We start from the raw sequence: 21,689 nt of genomic DNA, 5'->3' as shown, positions 1-21,689 counted from the left end.
ACCACCTGCTGCAGACCCAGTCTAGCAGTTATGTCCTTTAGTACAAGTCTGATGTTGGTCATCAAACCCACCACACACACACACACACACACATCCTCAGGGAATATCGATGGAATGGAAGCGATGTCCAGAATCTCCATCAGGTTCTGACACAATCTCCATTCCCTCACACTTGTGTGTTCCCACTCTCTGGGAATGGACTTTCCCTGATTGTGTTGACGGGTATGGAGTTATCATCTGGGACTTGGATTTTACAATAGAGGCAGATGGATATGGTCTTAACTCCCCCAGTTCACATTGAATTGAAGCTCAGCATCTGCTGGTTCCAAGAGCCACAAGCTGCTGCTGTGTAAATGAATAGAATTGTTCTTGTGAAATATTAATAAAAATATCAAAATTAGTAAGTCAATAAATAACTTTTAATGATGACAAATGACACATATTGGTGATTGTAGTTAAACAATGGTGATAAGTAGTGATAGATTTTAGTATTCAACAATAACTCAGATGTATAATATTTATATATTTATTTAAGAATTCGAATTTGTAAAACTGATGTTTATGTGCAGAGGTTGACATAACAGTTGAAATTTGTTAACGTCAGATACAAAATCAATTTCTTTCAATATAAAAACTGTCTCCAAGTTCCCTCAGGATGTTGCTTCATTTCAGGTCAATCAGTGACCCACTGAAGACAGTGAGGATGAGAAAGTGTGAGGGAGGAACCATCTGTGAAGATCCCTCTGACGGTGACACTGCTCACATTTCTGAGACGGGATGAAAACACGACTTGAGAAGGTCCCACTTGAAGAATTAGGATCCAAACCTGGGATCTGGGATCCACTGCTCAATCTGTGGAAACACATTCCCAGAAAAATTGATCTCAGTCCTGAAGGAATTGAGTGTGAACAATGAGCTGTAATTCTGTGTGTCTGCTGTGATATGGAAAGATAGACAATGATGTCCATGTTCACACTGGAACAGGAGAATCCCGTTATTCTGCAATGAAGCTCCAGGAATGTCCTGCGGTGGGGCCCAGGAAACCCACAAGGTCAGGAATGGACAGATACGAGGCAATTACTTCAGGGTCAGGAGGGGAGGGGAGTTAGTCTGACAGGGTTTAACAGTGACTGGGAGGGGGTGACAGGGTCAGGAGGGGAGGGGAATTAGTCTGACATGGTTTAACAGTGTCTGGGAGGGTGGGACAGGGTCAGGAGGGTAGGGGAATTTGTCTGGCAGGGTTTAAGAGTGTCTGGGAGGGTGGGACAGGGTCAGGAGGGGAGGGGAATTAGTCTGACAGGGTTTAACAGTGTCTGGGAGGATGGGACAGCGTCAGGAGGGGAGGGGAATTAGTCTGACATGGTTTAACAGTGTCTGGGAGGGTGGGACAGGGTCAGCAGGGGAGGGGAATTAATCTGACAGAGTTTAACAGTGTCTGGGAGGGTGGGACATCGTCAGGAGGGGAGGGGAATTAGTCTGACAGGGTTTAACAGTGTCTGGGAGGGTGAGTCAGGGTCAGGAGAGGAGGGGAATTAGTCTGACAGGGTTTAACAGTGACTGGGAGGGTGGGACAGGGTCAGGAGGGGTGGGGAATTAGTCTGACAGGATTTAACAGTGACTGGGAGGGTGGGACAGGGTCAGGAGGGGAGGGGAATTAGTCTGACAGGGTTTAACAGTGTCTGGGAGGGTGGGACAGGGTCAGGAGGGGAGGGGAATTAGTCTGACAGGGTTTAACAGTGTCTGGGAGGGTGGGTCAGGGTCAGGAGAGGAGGGGAATTAGTCTGACAGGGTTTAACAGTGACTGGGAGGGTGGGACAGGGTCAGGAGGGGAGAGGAATTAGTCTGACAGGGTTTAACAGTGTCTGGGAGGGTGGGACAGGGTCAGGAGGGGAGGGGAATTAGTCTGACAGGGTTAACAGTGACTGGGAGGGTGGGACAGGGTCAGGAGGGGAGGGGAATTAATCTGACAGGGTCAACAGTGACTGGGAGGGTGGGACAGGGTCAGGAGGGGAGGGGAATTAGTCTAACAGGGTTTAACAGTGACTGGGAGGGTGGGACAGGGTCAGGAGGGGAGGGGAATTAGTCTGACAGGGTTAAAAAGTGTCCGGCAGGGAGGGACAGGGTCAGGAGGGTAGGGGAATGAGTCTGACATGGTTTAACAGTGACTGGGAGGGAGGGACAGGGTCAGGATGGGAAGGGAATTAGTCTGACAGGGTTTAACAGTGTCTGGGAGGGTGGGACAGGGTCAGGAGGGGAGGGGATTTGTATGACAGGGTTTAACAGTGACTGGGAGGGTGGGACAGGGTCAGGAGGGGAGGGGAATTAGTCTGACAGGGTTTAACAGTGACTGGGAGGGTGGGTCAGGGTCAAGAGAGGAGGGGAATTAGTCTGACAGGGTTTAACAGTGTCTGGGAGGGTGGGTCAGGGTAAGGAGGGGAGGGGAATTAGTCTAACAGGGTTTAACAGTGACTGGGAGGGTGGGACAGGGTCAGGAGGGGAGGGGAATTAGTCTAACAGGGTTTAACAGTGACTGGGAGGGTGGGACAGGGTCAGGAGGGTAGGGGAATTAGTCTGACAGGGTTTAACAGTGTCCGGCAGGGAGGGACAGGGTCAGGAGGGTAGGGGAATTAGTCTTACAGGGTTTAACAGTGACTGGGAGGGAGGGACAGGGTCAGGATGGGAAGGGAATTAGTCTGACAGGGTTTAACAGTGTCTGGGAGGGTGGGACAGGGTCAGGAGGGGAGGGGATTTGTCTGACAGGATTTAACAGTGACTGGGAGGGTGGGACAGGGTCAGGAGGGGAGGCGAACTAGTCTGACAGGGTTTAACAGTGTCTGGAAGAATGGGGCAGGATCAGGAGGGGAGGGGAATTAGTCTGACAGGGTTTAACAGTGACTGCGAGGGTGGGACAGCATCAGGAGGGGAGGGGTATTAGTCTGACAGGGTTTAACAGTGACTGGAAGGGTGGGTCAGGGTCAGGAGGGGAGGGGAATTAGTCTGACAGGGTTTAACAGTGTCTGGGAGGGTGGGACAGGGTCAGGAGGGTAGGGGAATTTGTCTGGCAGGGTTTAAGAGTGTCTGGGAGGGTGGGACAGGGTCAGGAGGGTAGGGGAATTTGTCTGGCAGGGTTTAAGAGTGTCTGGGAGGGTGGGACAGGGTCAGGAGAGGAGGGGAATTAGTCTGACAGGGTATAACAGTGACTGGGAGGGTGGGTCAGGGTCAGGAGGGGAGGGGAATAAGTCTGACAGGGTTTAACAGTGTCTGGGAGGGTGGGACAGGGTCAGGAGGGGAGGGGAATTAGTCTGACAGGATTTAACAGTGACTGGGAGGGTGGGACAGGGTCAGGAGAGGAGGGGAATTAGTCTGACAGAGTTTAACAGTGTCTGGGAGGGTGGGTCAGGGTCAGCAGGGGCGGGGAATTAATCTGACAGAGTTTAACAGTGTCTGCAAGAATGGGGCAGGGTCAGGAGGGGAGGGGAATTAGTCTGACAGGGTTTAACAGTGACTGCGAGGGTGGGACAGCATCAGGAGGGGAGGGGTATTAGTCTGACAGCGTTTAACAGTGTCTGGGAGGGTTGGACAGGATCAGGAGGGGAGGGGAATTAGTCTGACAGGGTTTAACAGTGACTGGGAGGGTGGGACAGGGTCAGGAGGGGAGGGGAATTAGTCTAACAGGGTTTAACAGTGTCTGGGAGGGTGGGTCAGGGTCAGGAGGGGAGGGGTATTAGTCTGACAGGGTTTAACAATGTCTGGGAGGGTGGGTCAGGGTCAGGAGGGGAGGGGAATTAGTCTGACAGGGTTTAACAGTGTCTGGGAGGGTGGGACAGGGTCAGGAGGGTAGGGGAATTTGTCTGGCAGGGTTTAAGAGTGTCTGGGAGGGTGGGACAGGGTCAGGAGGGGAGGGGAATTAGTCTGACAGGGTATAACAGTAACTGGGAGGGTGTGTCAGGGTCAGGAGGGGAGGGGAATAAGTCTGACAGGGTTTAACAGTGTCTGGGAGGGTGGGTCAGGGTCAGGAGAGGAGGGGAATTAGTCTGACAGTGTTTAACAGTGTCTGGGAGGGTGGGACAGGGTCAGGAGGGGAGGGGAATTAGTCTGACAGGCTTTAACAGTGTCTGGGATGGTGGGACAGGGTCAGGAGGGGAGGGGAATGAGTCTGACAGGGTTTAACAGTGACTGGGAGGCTGGGACAGGGTCAGGAGGGGAGGGGAATTAGTCTGACAGGGTTTAACAGTGTCTGGGAGGGAGGGACAGGGTCAGGTGGGTAGGGGAATTAGTCTGACAGGGTTTAACAGTGACTGGGAGGGAGGGACATGGTCAGGAGGCGAGGGGAATTAGTCTGACAGGGTTTAACAGTGACTGGGAGGGAGGGACAGGGTCAGGATGGGAAGGGAATTAGTCTGACAGGGTTTAACAGTGTCTGGGAGGGTGGGACAGGGTCAGGAGGGGAGGGGATTTGTCTGACAGGGTTTAACAGTGACTGGGAGTGTGGGACAGGGTCAGGAGGGGAGGGGAATTAGTCTGACAGTGTTTAACAGTGACTGGGAGGTTGGGACAGGGTCAGGAGGGGAGGGGAGTGAGTCTGACAGGGTTTAACAGTGTTCTGGGAGAGTGGGACAGGGTCAGGAGGGGAGGGGGATTAGTCTGACAGGGTTTAACAGTGACTGGGAGGGGGTGACAGGGTCAGGAGGGGAGGGGAATTAGTCTGACAGGGTTTAACAGTGTCTGGGAGGGTGGGACAGGGTCAGGAGGGGAGGGGAATTAGTCTGACAGGGTTTAACAGTGTCTGGTAGGGTGGGTCAGGGTCAGGAGAGGAGGGGAATTAGTCTGACAGGGTTTAACAGTGACTGGGAGGGTGGGACAGGGTCAGGAGGGGAGGGGAATTAGTCTGACAGGGTTTAACAGTGTCTGGGAGGGTGGGACAGGGTCAGGAGGGGAGGGGAATTAGTCTGACAGGGTTTAACAGTGTCTGGAAGAATGGGGCAGGGTCAGGAGGGGAGGGGAATTAGTCTGACAGGGTTTAACAGTGACTGCGAGGGTGGGACATCATCAGGAGGGGAGGGGTATTAGTCTGACAGGGTTTAACAGTGTCTGGGAGGGTTGGACAGGATCAGGAGGGGAGGCGAATTAGTCTGACAGGGTTTAACAATGTCTGGGAGGGTGGGTCAGGGTCAGGAGGGGAGGGGTATTAGTCTGACAGGGTTTAACAGTGTCTGGGAGGGTGGGACAGGGTCAGGAGGGGAGGGGAATTAGTCTGACAGGCTTTAACAGTGTCTGGGATGGTGGGACAGGGTCAGGAGTGGAGGGGAATTAGTCTGACAGGGTTAACAGTGACTAGGAGGGTGGGGCAGGGTCAGGAGGGGAGGGGAATTAGTCTAACAGGGTTTAACAGTGACTGGGAGGCTGGGACAGGGTCAGGAGGGGAGGGGAATTAGTCTGACAGGGTTTAACAGTGTCTGGGAGGGAGGGACAGGGTCAGGTGGGTAGGGGAATTAGTCTGACAGGGTTTAACAGTGTCTGGGAGGGTGGGACAGGGTCAAGTGGGTAGTGGAATTAGTCTGACAGGGTTTAACAGTGACTGGGAGGGAGGGACAGGGTCAGGAGGCGAGGGAAATTAGTCTGACAGGGTTTAACAGTGACTGGGAGGGAGGGACAGGGTCAGGAGGGGAGGGGATTTGTCTGACAGGGTTTAACAGTGACTGGGAGGTTGGGACAGGGTCAGGAGGGGAGGGGAGTTAGTCTGACAGGGTTTAACAGTGTTCTGGGAGAGTGGGACAGGGTCAGGAGGGGAGGGGGATTAGTCTGACAGGGTTTAACAGTGACTGGGAGGGAGGGACAGGATCAGGTGGGTAGGGGAATTAGTCTGACAGGGTTTAACAGTGTCTGGGAGGGTGGGACAGGGTCAGGTGGGTAGTGGAATTAGTCTGACAGGATTTAACAGTGACTGGGAGGGAGGGACAGGGTCAGGAGGCGAGGGGAATTAGTCTGACAGGGTTTAACAGTGTCTGGGAGGGTGGGACAGGGTCAGGTGGGTAGTGGAATTAGTCTGACAGGATTTAACAGTGACTGGGAGGGAGGGACAGGGTCAGGAGGGGAGGGGGATTAGTCTGACAGGGTTTAACAGTGACTGGGAGGGGGTGACAGGGTCAGGAGTGGAGGGGAATTAGTCTGACAGGGTTTAACAGTGTCTGGGAGGGTGGGTCAGTGTCAGGAGGGGAGGGGGATTAGTCTGACATGGTTTCACAGTGTCTGGGAGGGTGGGACAGGGTCAGCAGGGGTGGGGAATTAGTCTGACAGGATTTAACAGTGCCTGGGAGGGTGGGACAGGGTCAGGAGGGGAGGGGTATTAGTCTGACAGGGTTTAACAGTGACTGGGAGGGTTGGACAGGGTCAGGAGGGAAGGGGAATTTGTCTGGCAGGGTTGAAGAGTGTCTAGGAGGGTGGGACAGGGTCAGGAGGGGAGGGGAATTAGTCTGACAGGGTATAACAGTAATTGGGAGGGTGTGTCAGGGTCAGGAGGGGAGGGGAATAAGTCTGACAGGGTTTAACAGTGTCTGGGAGGGTGGGTCAGGGTCAGGAGAGGAGGGGAATTAGTCTGACAGGGTTTAACAGTGTCTGGGAGGGTGGGACAGGGTCAGGAGGGGAGGGGAATTAGTCTGACAGGCTTTAACAGTGTCTGGGATGGTGGGACAGGGTCAGGAGGGGAGGGGAATTTGTCTGACAGGGTTAACAGTGACTGGGAGGGTGGGACAGGGTCAGGAGGGGAGGGGAATTAGTCTAACAGGGTTTAACAGTGACTGGGAGGCTGGGACAGGGTCAGGAGGGGAGGGGAATTAGTCTGACAGGGTTTAACAGTGTCTGGGAGGGTGGGACAGGGTCAGGTGGGTAGTGGAATTAGTCTGACAGGGTTTAACAGTGACTGGGAGGGAGGGACAGGGTCAGGAGGCGAGGGGAATTAGTCTGACAGGGTTTAACAGTGACTGGGAGTGAGGGACAGGGTCAGGATGGGAAGGGAATTAGTCTGACAGGGTTTAACAGTGTCTGGGAGGGTGGGACAGGGTCAGGAAGGGAGGGGATTTGTCTGACAGGGTTTAACAGTGACTGGGAGTGTGGGACAGGGTCAGGAGGGGAGGGGAATTAGTCTGACAGTGTTTAACAGTGACTGGGAGGTTGGGACAGGGTCAGGAGGGGAGGGGAATTAGTCTGACAGGGTTTAACAGTGTTCTGGGAGAGTGGGACAGGGTCAGGAGGGGAGGGGGATTAGTCTGACAGGGTTTAACAGTGACTGGGAGGGGGTGACAGGGTCAGGAGTGGAGGGGAATTAGTCTGACAGGGTTTAACAGTGTCTGGGAGGGTGGGTCAGTGTCAGGAGGGGAGGGGGATTAGTCTGACATGGTTTCACAGTGTCTGGGAGGGTGGGACAGGGTCAGCAGGGGTGGGGAATTAGTCTGACAGGATTTAACAGTGCCTGGGAGGGTGGGACAGGGTCAGGAGGGGAGGGGAATTAGTCTGACAGGGTTTAACAGTGACTGGGAGGGTGGAACAGGGTCAGGAGGGGAGGGGTATTAGTCTGACAGGGTTTAACAGTGACTGGGAGGGTTGGACAGGGTCAGGAGGGTAAGGGAATTAGTCTGACAGGGTTTAACAGTGTTCTGGGACGGTGGGACAGGGTCAGGAGGGGAGGGTGATTAGTCTGACAGGGTTTGACAGTGTCTGGGAGAGTGGGACAGGGTGAGGAGGGGAGGGGAATTCGTCTGACAGGATTTAACAGTGTCTGGGAGGGTGCGACATGGTCAGGAGGGGAGGGGGATTTGTCTGACAGGGTTTAACAGTGTCTGGGAGGGTGGGACAGGGTCAGGAGGGGAGGGGAATTAGTCTGACAGGGTTTAACAGTGTCTGGGAGAGTGGGACAGGGTCAGGAGGGGAGGGGAATTAGTCTGACAGGGTTTAACAGTGTCTGGGAGGGTGGAACAGGGTCAGGAGGGATGTGAAAATGCTACAAATAAATCTAGAGAATATAAATCTGAATAAATCTCAGTCAGAGAAAAGTTGACATGTCACTTACTGAATCATGAAGAAGCTGCACCAGAGATATCAGAAGCTGAGAAAATAAAAACAGAATGTGAGAAGTTATATCAAATATAAAATGAGACAGTGTGAGATATTCTCTATCACTCACTGGACCCAGGATTTAATCGCCCTCAGCACTAACTAACCAGACTCTCCGAGCCCCCCCCCAGTGGGATTTAAGGGTGAGTGAGTGGAGGGAGGGGCAGTGGGGGAAGGGAATGGAGGGTGACAATTCGAAGGTGAGACACTGGGGACATGGAGTAGAGAAACAGGACGATAAGAGAGTGTTGGCTGAGAAACAGCATGGTGAGGAGATGGACCCATCACCCTGAGCAACACCCTGGCAAATATAACTCTACACTCTAATAGGGGCAGCACGGTGGCTCAGTGGTTAGCACTGTTGCCTCACAGCACCAGGGACCCGGGTACAATTCCCACCTCGGGTGACTGTGCGGACTTTGCACATACTCCCTGTGTCTGTGTGGGTTTCCTCCGGGTACTCCGGTTTCCTCCCACAATCCAAAGGTGTGCAGGTCAGGTGAATTGGCCATGTTACATTGCCCATAGTGTTAGGTGTGTTAGTCAGGGGTAAATATAGGGTAGGGGAATGGGTCTGGGCAGGTTACTCTTTGGAGGGTCTGTGTGGACTTGTTGGGCTGAAGGGTCTGTTTCCACACTGTAGGGAATCTACTCTACACCTCCCATTACCTTCTCCATCATTCCCAACACTCTGTCCCCTCAGTGACTTACTGGGAGCTGTTGTGTAGGTCCCATTTGGTGAACCTGCAGAAACAAAATAAATGTCCATTAGGATCGGGAATAATCCATTCTCAGAGAGTGAGAACACAACAAGTGTGAGGGAATGGAGACTGATGTGGGGGTGTTGGTATTGGACTCGAGTGAACACAGTCAGAAATCACACACGACCCCAAGTTACAGTCCAACAGGTTTGTTTGAAATCACAAGCTTTCTGAGCATAGCCCCTTCCTCAGGTGAAGTGAGAGAGAAGCTCACAGACACCAAACTTATCAGCAGGGAGATCAATGGGCAGAGAGATCAAAAGATCATCCAAATGGGGTGAGTGGAGTCTCTGCAGGTGATCACAAATGTCAGATGGTGGGAGGAAAGTGTCAACAGCTGGATAACAAGAGAAGGGATGACCCAGAATCCCATTAAATGGGGCAGAGAGATCATTCCAAAACATTAAAAATACGGTGGGACTGGAGACAAACCAAATGCCTGGAATAACATGATCGGTATCAGAGTCACACGCCCAGGGTCAAACCAAAGTAATAAGTCATCCAAAACTGCACAAACTCATTAAGGGAGAGAGATCTTCAAAATTTATCAAGGAGATGGTGCCCAAACAAGGCAGGAAGGAAGGTTTTACAGGGATTGTGTCAGAAATCCTCATTCCCACACTCCCGTCCATCCTTACACTTTATGGAGATGCAGAAAATCCCTTCCATTCCATTAATATTCAGTCAGTGAGGATCTGATTGGGTGCAGTGGGTATAATGATCAATATTAGACCTGGTCTGGGCTGATCACATAAAGGAAGATCAGACAGGGAACGAGACGTGTTTATACGTGTGGATCTGTGTGTGGGAATTCAATCAGTTCCATTCCCCACAGTGCCCTGTACTCCCAGTACTGGAGACTCCCCCACACTCACTCTGTCCCCTCAGTTCCACATTCCCCTCTCTCTGATTCTTACCTCTCCGTGACCTTTTCCAGATGATTATTCCGACTATCCCGACAATAACAGCCAATAGAATGACCATTGATGCAATGAGACTTCCAAGATGGGAATGCAGCCAATTGCTTTTCAGATTTTCTGAAACACATTGGAAATATATCAGGATTCTCTCTGTTCCTGGATTTATTTCTAACCCTGTGTTGATTGGGAACAATTATAACTGCTCCGAGCTGTTGGGAATTGTTGGGATTGGTTGCAATGCGGGTTTGACCCTCTCCCGATTTCACTCTCCAGTGAAGTCACCAAGGATCCCATTGATAGGGGTATAAACATCGTGTTGTACCTGTCCTGGGGGTTACCTCCCCAGACAGTTCAGTTCCCATTCTCCCTAATATCTCTGTGTCCTGTCCTTACTAGTGCTGGTGGGGTAGATCGGCCTTGGGTGAGGTGAAGGAGTGAGTGAATGGTTGGAGGGGTGTCGTTCGGTGTCCCAGAAAGGCACTTCCTCAGTGGTTGGGCAAGGGGCAGTTTGGGAACTCACTGGTGAGTGTTGGGGATGTTGATTACCAATGGAATGGGGTTTGGGTGCCACAGTGGGCTGGTGAGGGGGCCTTGTTAGGGATCCAGTTGTGGAGTTCTGTGTTGTGTCCCAGTTGTCTGTCCAGGGTGATGCACTGCGAGTCTGACAGACGTCTGGAGGCGGTGAGCTGGTGTTGGTGCTGGGGAGAGGTCAAGTGTTGGTTGCAGAAGGTCAGGTCATGTATTTTGAGGGGATGGAGTCAAAGAGTTAAAGAGTCACACAACAAGTGTGTATGTTCAGTCCAACTTGCCCACACTGACCAGATATCCTCGTCAGTGTGTGAATGGAGGGATCAGCAGTACGTTTGGAGATGGTCGGTTTTCCAGCTCTCTGGTGTTAGGGACCAGACCAGGCCCCCTCAAAATATCTGAAGAAGGTAGTCTAGATCTGAACTGCTTCTTATTTTAAAACTGGATGGGAAGTGCAGTGTTCCAGATGCAATGCAAGTGTTCAAACAACTCAATGTTAAGCAAAACACAATTTATTTAAACGCTGTAATTAAAATACAAACAAAAGAAAAAGGAAGTTTGAATAACTTAACAATTGAAAAATGTAACTGAACATAGTACCTATTATTAATTAACTGTTGCAATATTGTAACATCCTATGAACACCTTGGCAAAAAGGTAAATTCAGACACAGATTCTTACATGCAGTTCTCCAATCCAGGAGGAAACAATATCAAGAAAAAAATGCAGACAGTAGAAGCCAGGTGACATTCACTGAAGCTGCCAACTCTTTTGAGACCCCAAAGGCTTCTGACGTAACTGAAAAAAACCAAACTAAGAAATCTGGATCTGTGAGAGCTGGCCACACCCATTCAGACTGCTTCTATTGTTCCAGCTTAAATAAAAACTCCAAGGCCTCACAACTTGTTTACCTCAGTCATGATCAGCAGCGAGTTTGGTGCCTCTGCCTTACAACCTCTCTTCAAAACAATAACTAGGACACCAACAACCTTTTAAAGTGGCAGCATCATCACACTAGGAGTTAAAGAAGCTTCCAATCCCTAACCTCAGAACCTGAGATCTTTCCAGAGGGTTCCGGATACGGTTTGAAACTTCCCAGACAAATCCCATTCAGTGAGTCAGGAATTCTGAGGGGTCCAGACCCTCCTCTCTCAAGGTGTGTCCAGTCTCTGACTGTCTGGCTGCTGGACAATCTGGGCCCATGTCTGGTGCTGAAGCCTGGAATACAAGCAAATCTTCTTGTAATTCTGGTGAGATTATTCCGGAGTGAAATCGATGTGAACTTCACCAATAACAGGGCTGTGGGAATCTGGAATCCCCAAAAGGTGCTGGAAGTTTGGGATTCAGAGGCCCTTTCAAACTTAGAATTGAAATCTTTAACACAATTGAGACCAACATGACATATCAACACAGGGAACAAGGTGGGTAGTTGCAAACAAGGAAGTGAAAAAGTGTCCTCTAAATAGTTTCATCTGTCACATGTATATATACACACACACACACACACACACACACACAGACACAGACACAGACACACAGACACAGACACACAGACACAAACACACTCTCCAGTCCCTTACCCCACTGACAGAGCTGGGCCTCTGCCAGACTGCTGTGTTCAATGTGACAGGAGTATTGATCCTCATCCCCAGCATTGATCTCAATCTCTTTCTGGATCTGATGGGTCCCATCGTGGTTCGGTCGTATCCCCGAGGAATGTGTCTCAGACATGACCTCTCCATTCCTTAGCCAGGTCACCTCGATGTCTACAGGATAAAACCCAGTGACCAGGCAGGAGAGAGTGAGCGGCTTGTCCTGACCATTGGGCTCCCTCCTGGAGATGAACACTTCAGGCTGAACTGTGATGGGAAAGGGTAAAAACACAAACAATAGACAGACACTGAATGGAATGGGAGAGCGGTTTCATAGATCAGTGAGGTTAGATCAGAACATGGAACAGAACTGAAATACATACCTTTCCTTGTGAAATAATCCTTTCCAACTTCCAGATATCTGTTTAAATGTTCAACAGATGTTTTTTGCAGATATGATTCCCAATAGTAGTTCCAGGATTGATCTGAATTCCATTTCTCTTTATTGATCACTGCAAAGTGATTTGCGGCAACCCATCTCATTCTGTCTGGCTCTAAACTAATGTGGTCCTTTCCATCAAATCCAAATCTCATCGATCTCTTCACAGAGCCATCTTCACTGACCTCAACAGAATGTATCCATTGGAGAGTGTGAATTCCTGTCAGTGACCAGACAGGGATCAATCATCAATAAATAATAGATAATCACACACTGTCTGATCAGAGGGAAAGGGGATCAAATATCAGATGGAAATAGGGGATGAGGGTCACAGTCTGATCAGAGGGGAAAGGGTTCCAATCTCAAGTTAAAGTTGCAGAATTAGTTGACAGTCCTCATTTCACTTTACATTCCAAGGTCAGTGCTGGGGGATGGACTGAGTGGAGTGACCCAGGGATCAGTGCTGGGAGATGGACTGAGTGGACAGACCCAGCGGTCAGTGCTGGGGGATAGACTGAGTGGACAGACCCAGGGGTCAGTGCTGAGAGATGGACTAAGTGGACAGACCCAGCGGTCAGTGCTGGGAGATGGACCGAGTGGAGTGACCTGGGGGATAATGTGGACAATTGATGGTGAGATTTTACCTGAAGTCTGGTTTGTCCTTTTCATGATCGATTTCAGATTCCCCTTTGCCAGCCTGGTGTGTGTGATCGCCTGATCTGTAGCATCATCCCAGAATTTCACACTGAGTGAATCAGCCAGGAACTGCTGCCTGGGGACACAGCGACGGGTATCACTGTCAAAGTAACCTGTTTGTATTCCGTTGACCATCGCAACAACAGTGACTTCAGGGAAATCTTGTTCTCCTGAGACAATTGTATATTTTATAGTTCGTGAGTTAGTCTCTGTAATATAAACAGTTCGAGGAGCTGGTTATCAAACTGCAGAACAAGCACTGGAAGGGAAACTGGGAGGGAGAGGAACTAGCAAACAAGACAGAATGTGGCTGGTGGGGGGGGAGGAAGAGAGACTTGGGGGATAAGGAGAGCCAGACTGGGGAGGGACAGAGATTGGGGAGGGACAGAGACTGGGGAGGGACAGAGACAGGGGAGGGACAGAAACTGGGGAAGGACAGAGATTGGGGTGGGATGGAGATTAGCATTGGAAAATAAATACTGGGGATGGGGGAGAGAGAGATACTGGGAAGGAACTGGGAAATAAGGAAGGGAGACTGTACAGCATGGAGGAGGGACACTGAGGAGTGAGGAGAGAATGTGGAGGGTTTGGAAATGAGATAAGGAAGGTCAGAGGTGAAGAGAGAGCATTGGGATGAGGACAAAAGAGACTGGGACCTGGAGGAATAGAATGGGTGGGGTTACAGATCGAGAAGGGCGAGAGACAGGCGTAGAAGGCAAAGATATTGCAGAGGAGGGAAAGGGATTGGGAGGAGCAAAGGGACTGATGAGGGGATAAAGACTGTGAAGGAGGGGGAGAGAGAGAGATTACACAGGACAGAAAGAAACTGGGATGGGGAGCGGGGTGGAGGGGTTGAGACCAGGGAGGGAAATGAGACTCTGGGGAAGGTTGGATTAAAGATTGGAGAGGGGATGAGAAAGAGGCTGAGGGTAGGGAGGGGATAAGAGCTGGGAGGAGGTGGAGAGACTCAGGAGGAACAGAAAGAAAGAGAGAGAGAGAGACACTGGGGAGGGGAAAGAGAGAGAGAGAGAGAGAACAGCGGGAAGGAAGAGAGAGAGATTGTTGGGAGAAAGCAAGAGACGAGGAAGTTTACTCAATGATTTGGTTGATATTTCCTAGTTCTGCCATTGGATGTTAAAAATGTCCAATTTCGCTTCATTTCTCCCTGTCATTTAAACAGGAGCTGTGCCACATCATTTCATTCGGTATTCGAACTGGGGTTTGCTTCATTAATTGGGAGGCACTGGTGTTGGACTCGGGTGGACAAAGTTAAAAATCACACAACACCAGGTTCCAGTCCAATCGGTTTATTTGGAAGCACTAATTTTCGGAGAGCTGCTACTTCATCAGGTGATTGTGGAGAATAAGATTGTAGGACACAGAATTTACAGCGGAGAAAGTGAGGTCTGCAGATGCTGGAGATCAAAGTTGAAACTTTATTGCTGGAACAGCACAGCAGGTCAGGCAGCATCCAGGGAACAGGAGATTCGACGTTTCGGGCACAGGCCCTTCTTCAGGAACGACTCCCTTGTCAGATCCACACCCCCCACCGACCCAACCACCACTCCCGGCACCTTCCCTTGCAACCGCAGGAGGTGCAACACTTGCGCCCACACCTCCCCCCTCACTTCTCTCCAAGGCCCCAAGGGAAACTTCCATATCCGCCACAGATTCACCTGCACCTCCACCCACATCATCTACTGCATCCGCTGCAGCCGGTGTGGCCTCCTCTATATTGGGGAGACAGGCCGCCTACAGAATTTACAGCAAAAGGTTACAGTGTGATATAACTGAAACCATATATTGAAAAAGACCTGGATTGTTTGTTATGTCTCACACACAGACGGACACACACAGATACTCCTACACACACACACACACACAGACGGACACACACAGACATTCCTACATACACATACACACACATACACACACACACACACAGACGGACACACACAGACATTCCTACATACACATACACACACACAGTCGGACACACACAGACACTCCTACACACACATAACACACACACGCGCACACCCACATGCACACATACACATATAAGTTTGTGGGTGAATTTGTACTTGCAGAATTACATTGTACTTTGCTCAAAAACTGCATGAATCCATGTAAGAGTCTGTAAATCCGTTTTTAGATTTGAATCATTCTGACCAATCTGGCACAGACATTCTCACACAGGGAGTTTACATCTTCATTACCTTATCTGGGCCGTTTGTTAAAAGGCACTTGAGGATGTAATTTTTTAAAAAAATTAAAACACTATTATCCCCTCAAGACTGATGACTAAACTTTGTGATCTCAGACTGAGCCCCACTCTCTGAACCTGACCTGTTTCCTGACCCACAGGCTATAATCAGTGAAGATTGGGGACAATATTTCATCCTCACTAACACTTAATTCTGGAGCCCCCCAGGGGTGCGTACTCAGTCCCCTACACTACTCACTGTATACCCATGACTGCGTCACCAAATACCAGACTAATGTCATTTACAAGTTCGCTGATGACACCACCACAGTCGGTCGAATCTCAGATAGCAACGATACAGACTACAGATGAAAGACCTGGAAAAATGGTGCAGTGAGAATAACCAAGCTCTCAATGCCGGCAAAACCAAGGAACTCATTATTGACTTTCGGTGGGATGTTACTCATGCCCCCCCTACACATTAACAGCACAGAGCTGGAACGAGTGGAGAGTGTCAAGCTCCTGGGAGTGGTCATCCACAACAAGCTTTCTTGAACTCTTCACATGGATGCACTGGTTACAATGGCCCAACAACGTCTCTTCTTCCTCAGGCAGCTGAGGGAATTTGGCATGATGCTCTGCCAACTTTTATAGGTGCGCCATCGAGAGCATTATGTCTGGATGTATCACTACCTGGCATGGCAACTGTACCATTCAAGATCGGAGACGGTTACAGTGAGTGGTGAACTCAGCCCGGACAATCACAAAGGTCAACCTCCCATCTTTAGAATCCATCTACCAGGCCCACTGTCAAGGAAAGGCCACCAGCATTCTCAAAGATCCATCCCACCCTGGCAATGTTTTTGTATACCCTCTGCCATCAGGGAGAAGGTACAGAAGCCTGAATTCATTCACCAGCTGGTTTTGAAACCATTTCGACCCGACTGTTGCTAGAATACTGAATGGACTCACAAACGCGGAGCATTTGCCTGTACCTGTGTTTTTGTTTTGCTGCTGTTTTAATTATTATTTGCTTATCTATGCTACTTAACTCTGTGATCTGCCTGTATTGCTCACAAGACAAAGCTTTTCACTGTGCCTCGGTACACATGACAATAAATACAATACAATTTTGCTGTCAGCCCTGAGCTGTTCAGTTCCCTGACAACCAATCACCTTGCTGTTGGCGGGCAGAGGAGCCCTGTCATTACAACTGGCCATGAGGCCACAAACCAATCAGCTTCACTTTAAACCACCCCTCAGCCCCAGTTTACTGGTGGACTGATCTATATGATATCACTCAGGTTTATCTCATCGAATATGAGTTCCCTGATTGTGGCTGTTAACCTCATCCAATCAGGAAGCCCCAGCTGACAGATATAAACAGGAGGGTCAGGGGTTCTGTCCACTCGAGGAGCTGGCTCCGTGCTAGCTGAGTCACTGTCATGTGCTATGTACCTGTAAATAAAGGGTGATTCCAGTTTGGGGGGAGAAAGTGGAGTCCCACACTAGTGTTCTGGAATTAAACATAGGAAATGAGAGAGGCATGGGAATAGATTTGGCTCAAGTAGATTGGGCAGGAAGGCTAAAAGATAAGAGAGTGGATGAGCAGTGGCAGTTGTTTAAGGGGCTCGTAAAATTCCTCACAACTAAAATATATCCCAGTGAGTAAGAAAGGTGGTAAGGCGTTGGGGGGTTGGTGGGGGGAGGGGGGGGGGTGTGGGGTGGAGGGCAGGGGGTAGAAGGTCAAAACCTTCCATAGCTAAGAAAGGAGGTCAAGGACAATATAAAGTCAAAAATGAAGGTCTACCATATTGCAAAAGCCAGTAGCAGGTTGGAAGCTTGGGAAACTCTCAAACATAAGCAAAGGGATACCAAAAAATTAATAACAGGAGCTAAGGTAAATGAAGAAAGAAAATTGGCACAAAATATCAAAAAAGGAGAGCAAAGGCTTCTATAAGTATACAAAAGGGAAGAGAGCCGCTGATGTGAATGTTGGTCCCTTGGAAGGTGAAACTGGAGAGTTAATTGTGGGGACAACTGAAATGGCAGAGATGCCAAAGCAATGCTTTGCCCCAGTTTTCACAGTGAAGGACCATTCTTATTGGTTCGAGTCAGAGGCAATAGAAAGGGTAGAACGTAAAACAATCAGCATTGATCAGGAAAAGGTACTCAGCAAACTATTAGGATTGTGAGCAGACAAGTCCCCCGGGCCAGATGGCCGAGAGCCGAGGGTATTAAAGGAAGTGATGGTGGAGATATTGGATCCATTCATTACAATATTCCAAAATTCCCTCGACACAGGAAAAGCTCCCATGGATTGGAAAAATACTAATCTTATTCAAAAATTATAGACCAGTTAGTTTAATATCTGTTGATGGAATCAATTATCAAGGAAGCAATATCAGGACAGGTGGCAAGTCAGAATGCGGTCCATCAGAGTCAGCATGGGTTTATGAAGGGCAAATCATGTTTGACCAATTTGCTAGATGGCTTTGAAGATGTGAGAAGCAAAGTAGATAATGGGGATCCTTTAGGTGTAATGTATCTGGACTTTTGGCAGGTATTTGATGAGGTGCCGCACAAAAGGATAATATGGGATTATGGGTAATTTATTATCTTGGGCAGATGACTGGCTAATGGACAGAAGACAGAGAGTCGGGATAAATAGGGATTTTTTCCGGATGGCAAGAGGTTACGAGTGGAGTGCCACAGGGTTTGGTCCTTGGGCCCCAGTTATTGACAATCTACGTTCACGACTTGGATATAGGGAAGGTTGCCAAAAATAGGCAGGACGGTAAATTGCAATGAGGAAACAGGAACCTTACAACAGATAGGGTAGGGGAGTCAGCCAAAATGTGGCAGATGGAGTTTAACCCGGATACGTGTGAGGTCATGCATTGGGGTCGAGCAATGGGAAGGTGACCTTTTATCTACATGGGCAGAGACTTGTGATGCTGAGGTACAGAGGGAGGTGGGTGTCCTCATTCATGAGGTACAGAAAGCTGCATGCAGGTCCAGCAGATAGTAAAGCAAGTGAATGGAATGTTGTCTTTCCTAGCTCAGGGAATAGAATATAAAGGGAAGGCCGTATTGTTGCAGCTATACAAGGCATTGCTGAGACCGCACCTGGAGTATTGTGCACAGTTTTGGTTCCCTTATTTGAGGAAAGATGTAATGGCATTGGAGGCAGTTCCCAAGAGGGTTCATAAGATTGATCCCAGCGATGAGGGGTTTGTCACATGAAGAGAGATTGACCAATGTAGGCCGATACTGTCTGGAGTTTCGAAGAATGTGGGGAGATCAAATTGAGGTTGTCAGGGTGATAAAAGTCATGGATAAAATGGATGGGGAATGGATGCTTCCCCTTGTGGGGCATCCTCGGACGGGAGGTTGTAGGATGAGAGGGAGCAAATTTCAAACAGAGTTGGGGAGAAGCGACTTCTCCCAAACGGTTGTGAATCGGTGGGATTCATTCCCCCAAAGTGCGGTGGATGCTGGGACAGTGAGTAAATTTAAGGAGGAGTGAGACAGATGTTCAATTGGTAATGGGGTGAGGGGATATGGGGAGAAGGCAGGAAAATGGGGGTGAGGAGCAGAACAGCCATGATGGAATGGCAGAGCAGACTTGATGGGCCGAATGGCCTAATTCTGCTCCTAGATCTTATGAACATGTGACTTGGTGACAGGATCCCAGCCTTGGTGGAGATATTTCAGCTGAAACCAACAGCTACACAAACAGGGTTCACAAAAGGTATTGAATTCCTTACTTCCAAAACATGCAGCCATCCTTGTAAATCCCTGCTGGAAAACAGGGCTTTCCCATTTCAGTCCACAATATTAAAAATCACAATAAAAATACACTGTTTTTACACATTTCAAACTGAGGGCCATCCACACCACAGCTCACATTTTATTATTGACGGACAAAAAACTGCAGGTGCTGGGAATCCAAACCAGAGAGGCAGGAGGCTGGAAGAACACAGCAAGCCAGGTAGCATCAGGAGGTGGAGAACTTGTCATTTTGGGGATAACCCTTCTTCAGGACTTGGGGTGGGTATGGGGGGAGCTGCAGATAAAGGGGGTGGTCCCCCCTGTCCTCATCTACCATCCCACCAGTCTCCACATCCAGCACATCACCCTTAAACACTTCTGCCAACTCCAACTAGACCCCACCACCAAGAACATCTTCCCCTTCCCAAAGAACATCTTCCCCTCCCCAACCCTCTCTGTTTTCCACAAGGACCATTCCCTCCGACACTCCTTGCTTTGCACCACTCTCCCCACCAAACCCCCCCGAACCCTCAGATACCTCCCTGTGCAACCAGAAGAAATGCAAAACCTGCTCAACACACCCCTCACCTCAATCCAGGGCCACAAACCGTCCTTCCAGGTGAGACAGAGATTCACCTGTCTCTCTTCCAACATAGTTTACTGCATCACCACAAATCCCAGGAACCCTATCCAGGACAAACATATAAATAGAAAGCAGGAGACAACAGCTTCGCTTCACTTGGAGGTCGCCACTGATGATGTTACCGAGCCAGGTAATGAAACGTCAGGATATCAAACCTACAGCTCAGCGAGCAAACCTACACCCTAAACCTCAACCTGAGCTATAAACCTTCACAAACCTTGCACTGTTAAGAAGCTTTTAGATTACGAACCTGGACACAAATCCCATCAGAGTCTTCCAGACTGTGCTGCCTTCAATGTGTATAACAGACAGCTGATCAAATATCCCCCATTTCAAACTCTCACCAAGAGATTCACATTCACCCCAGACACAGAGAGAGAGAGAGAGAGAGAATGGAAAGCTGAATTCTGTACTTACCGGGAGAGACCCAGGAAAAACACAGGGAGATGGAGAAAAGGATCAGCAACATTCTGGGAATCCACTCTCCCTATTCCAGTCAGGGATTGGGAATAAAAAGTGATTGGAAAATATCTGCTGTTCACAAACTGAAAAATTAACAAAATAAACATTCCTTCCTACCCATAATGCCATTTCCCGATCGACAAAGTAATTTGATCATTTGCTGAACTTGAAGTTGCCGAACCAGTCTCAGTCCCAGTCTCAGTAAAAAACCCAATAAAGAGGTGAACAGATTTCTGTCACCAGTTCCCAGGGAGATCAGACACAGACAGGTTGAGTTACTCGCTGTGAAACAGACACAGGGAAAACTGACCTTTCTCCCATTGGCAGGACACAGGGTGTGGGGTCTTTGTGGGGTACCCTTCGGTGGGTTGGGTGGACTTGTTGGGCCAAATGGCCTGTCCCCATACTGTAGGGAGTCTATGAATCCATGATTCTAAAAACAGCCGTCTCATGTTCATATGAACTTGTACCAGAAGCTGAAAGAAAACAATTTCAAAATCTAACGGAAGAACTTGGTCAAAGTTTGAAAAAAATCAAACAAAGTAACATTACGAAGTGGATAAGGTCATGAAAATAAATCAGACACATATCACAGTCTTGGAGAGACTACTTTGTTGGAGTTCAAGAATTCACTTTGTGAAGTATTGGCAACTCATGATGAAGAGCAGAGAGTTAAAACTGCGAAGAATTTCCTTGTGTTATAAAATGGAGGTTGACTCCACCCCCCTCATCCCCAAAGAGGAACACCTCACCTCATAATCTGTAAAAGGGGGTGTGCAGAGTGGTGTACCTCAGCAACTTCAAGCGGTTCAATAAAATAAATCCCTGACACTCACTTAAAATCAATTTGTTACCATCTATTTATCTCACTCGAACAGTGAACAAATTAACTAAACTGTTAACAAGCAGAATTAATCCCGATTAACTTCTAACTATTCCCAATTACAGCAAGATTCTAATGGTATGCTGTTCCAATAAAGAACAGTCCCACTGAAACATAAAAATATTTAGTCTCTCAAAATTACATCCATGTTACGTGCCGTCTGGAATGTTCTGTGCCTTCTCCAACAATTCTTCTGTCAGGAATATTAACTAGCTGTACCACTGGTACCATTTTTATTTTAATGGCACTTTCTCTAAGACATAAATGAGGCTGTGAGAGCCAGTGATTCTCTCTTAAGAGCTGAGGGCCATTGGCTCTGCTGGAGGGGAGTTAGCTCTGGGGTCTTTATCCAACTGCCCCCTTCCTTTATCCCCCTGATGACATATCAATATTTCACACAATAGAATTGGTCTTCTGTTGTTAAAATCATCAGCCTTAAATTTAATAGATTTTTGGTATCGAAGTCGCTGCTCAAATTAATTGGCTAAATTCAAAAGCCTGTTGTATTGAAAAAATAACTGGTGTTTAGCCTGCTAACTGTCTCGCCTTTCAATATAATGTTTCAATTTGGGTGCTCTCTGTGGATTTGCAAACCTTCAAGCTGCTGTTCACAGATATCCATTTTAAATCTCTAAACATGGAAAAAGCACTAGATTTTTAAAGGGACCAAGCAATG

General features: G+C 48.8%; 2 protein-coding genes across 2 annotated transcripts in view; both read right to left on the bottom strand.

The window, feature by feature from the left end:
* The window catches only part of LOC122547123 (class I histocompatibility antigen, F10 alpha chain-like), a 929,735-nt gene that overhangs the window by 70,757 nt on the left and 837,289 nt on the right, over positions 1-21,689 (bottom strand). The window lies entirely within an intron of this gene.
* LOC148140849 (class I histocompatibility antigen, F10 alpha chain-like) lies at positions 402-20,258 on the bottom strand. Its single transcript, XM_087979651.1, has 8 exons — positions 20,086-20,258; positions 12,994-13,254; positions 12,294-12,569; positions 11,899-12,177; positions 9,788-9,907; positions 8,821-8,853; positions 8,066-8,101; positions 402-852 (listed from the first exon to the last, which is right to left on the bottom strand). Exons 1-7 carry the CDS (start codon positions 20,135-20,137, stop codon positions 8,070-8,072), a joined length of 1,053 nt encoding a protein of 350 aa, XP_087835777.1. The 5' UTR covers positions 20,138-20,258; the 3' UTR covers positions 402-852; positions 8,066-8,069.

This window comes from Chiloscyllium plagiosum, unplaced genomic scaffold, assembly GCF_037043375.1.
Source record: "Chiloscyllium plagiosum isolate Xiang-an unplaced genomic scaffold, Cpla_swu_hap1 HiC_scaffold_35, whole genome shotgun sequence".
In the NCBI taxonomy this organism is placed as follows: Eukaryota; Metazoa; Chordata; class Chondrichthyes; order Orectolobiformes; family Hemiscylliidae; genus Chiloscyllium; species Chiloscyllium plagiosum.
Note: the sequence above shows the minus strand (reverse complement) of the source record. Positions and strands in the feature narration are given on the sequence as shown.

Coding starts and splice junctions, on each gene's coding strand:
- LOC148140849 (XM_087979651.1), bottom strand. CDS start 20,137: ATGTTGCTGATCCTTTTCTCCATCTCCCTGTGTTTTTCCTGGGTCTCT. Junction 13,255..20,085: donor TTTTTCCTGGGTCTCTCCCG/GTAAGTACAGAA, acceptor TTTATATTACAG/AGACTAACTCACGAACTATA. Junction 8,854..9,787: donor CTGGAAAAGGTCACGGAGAG/GTAAGAATCAGA, acceptor TTGTTTCTGCAG/GTTCACCAAATGGGACCTAC.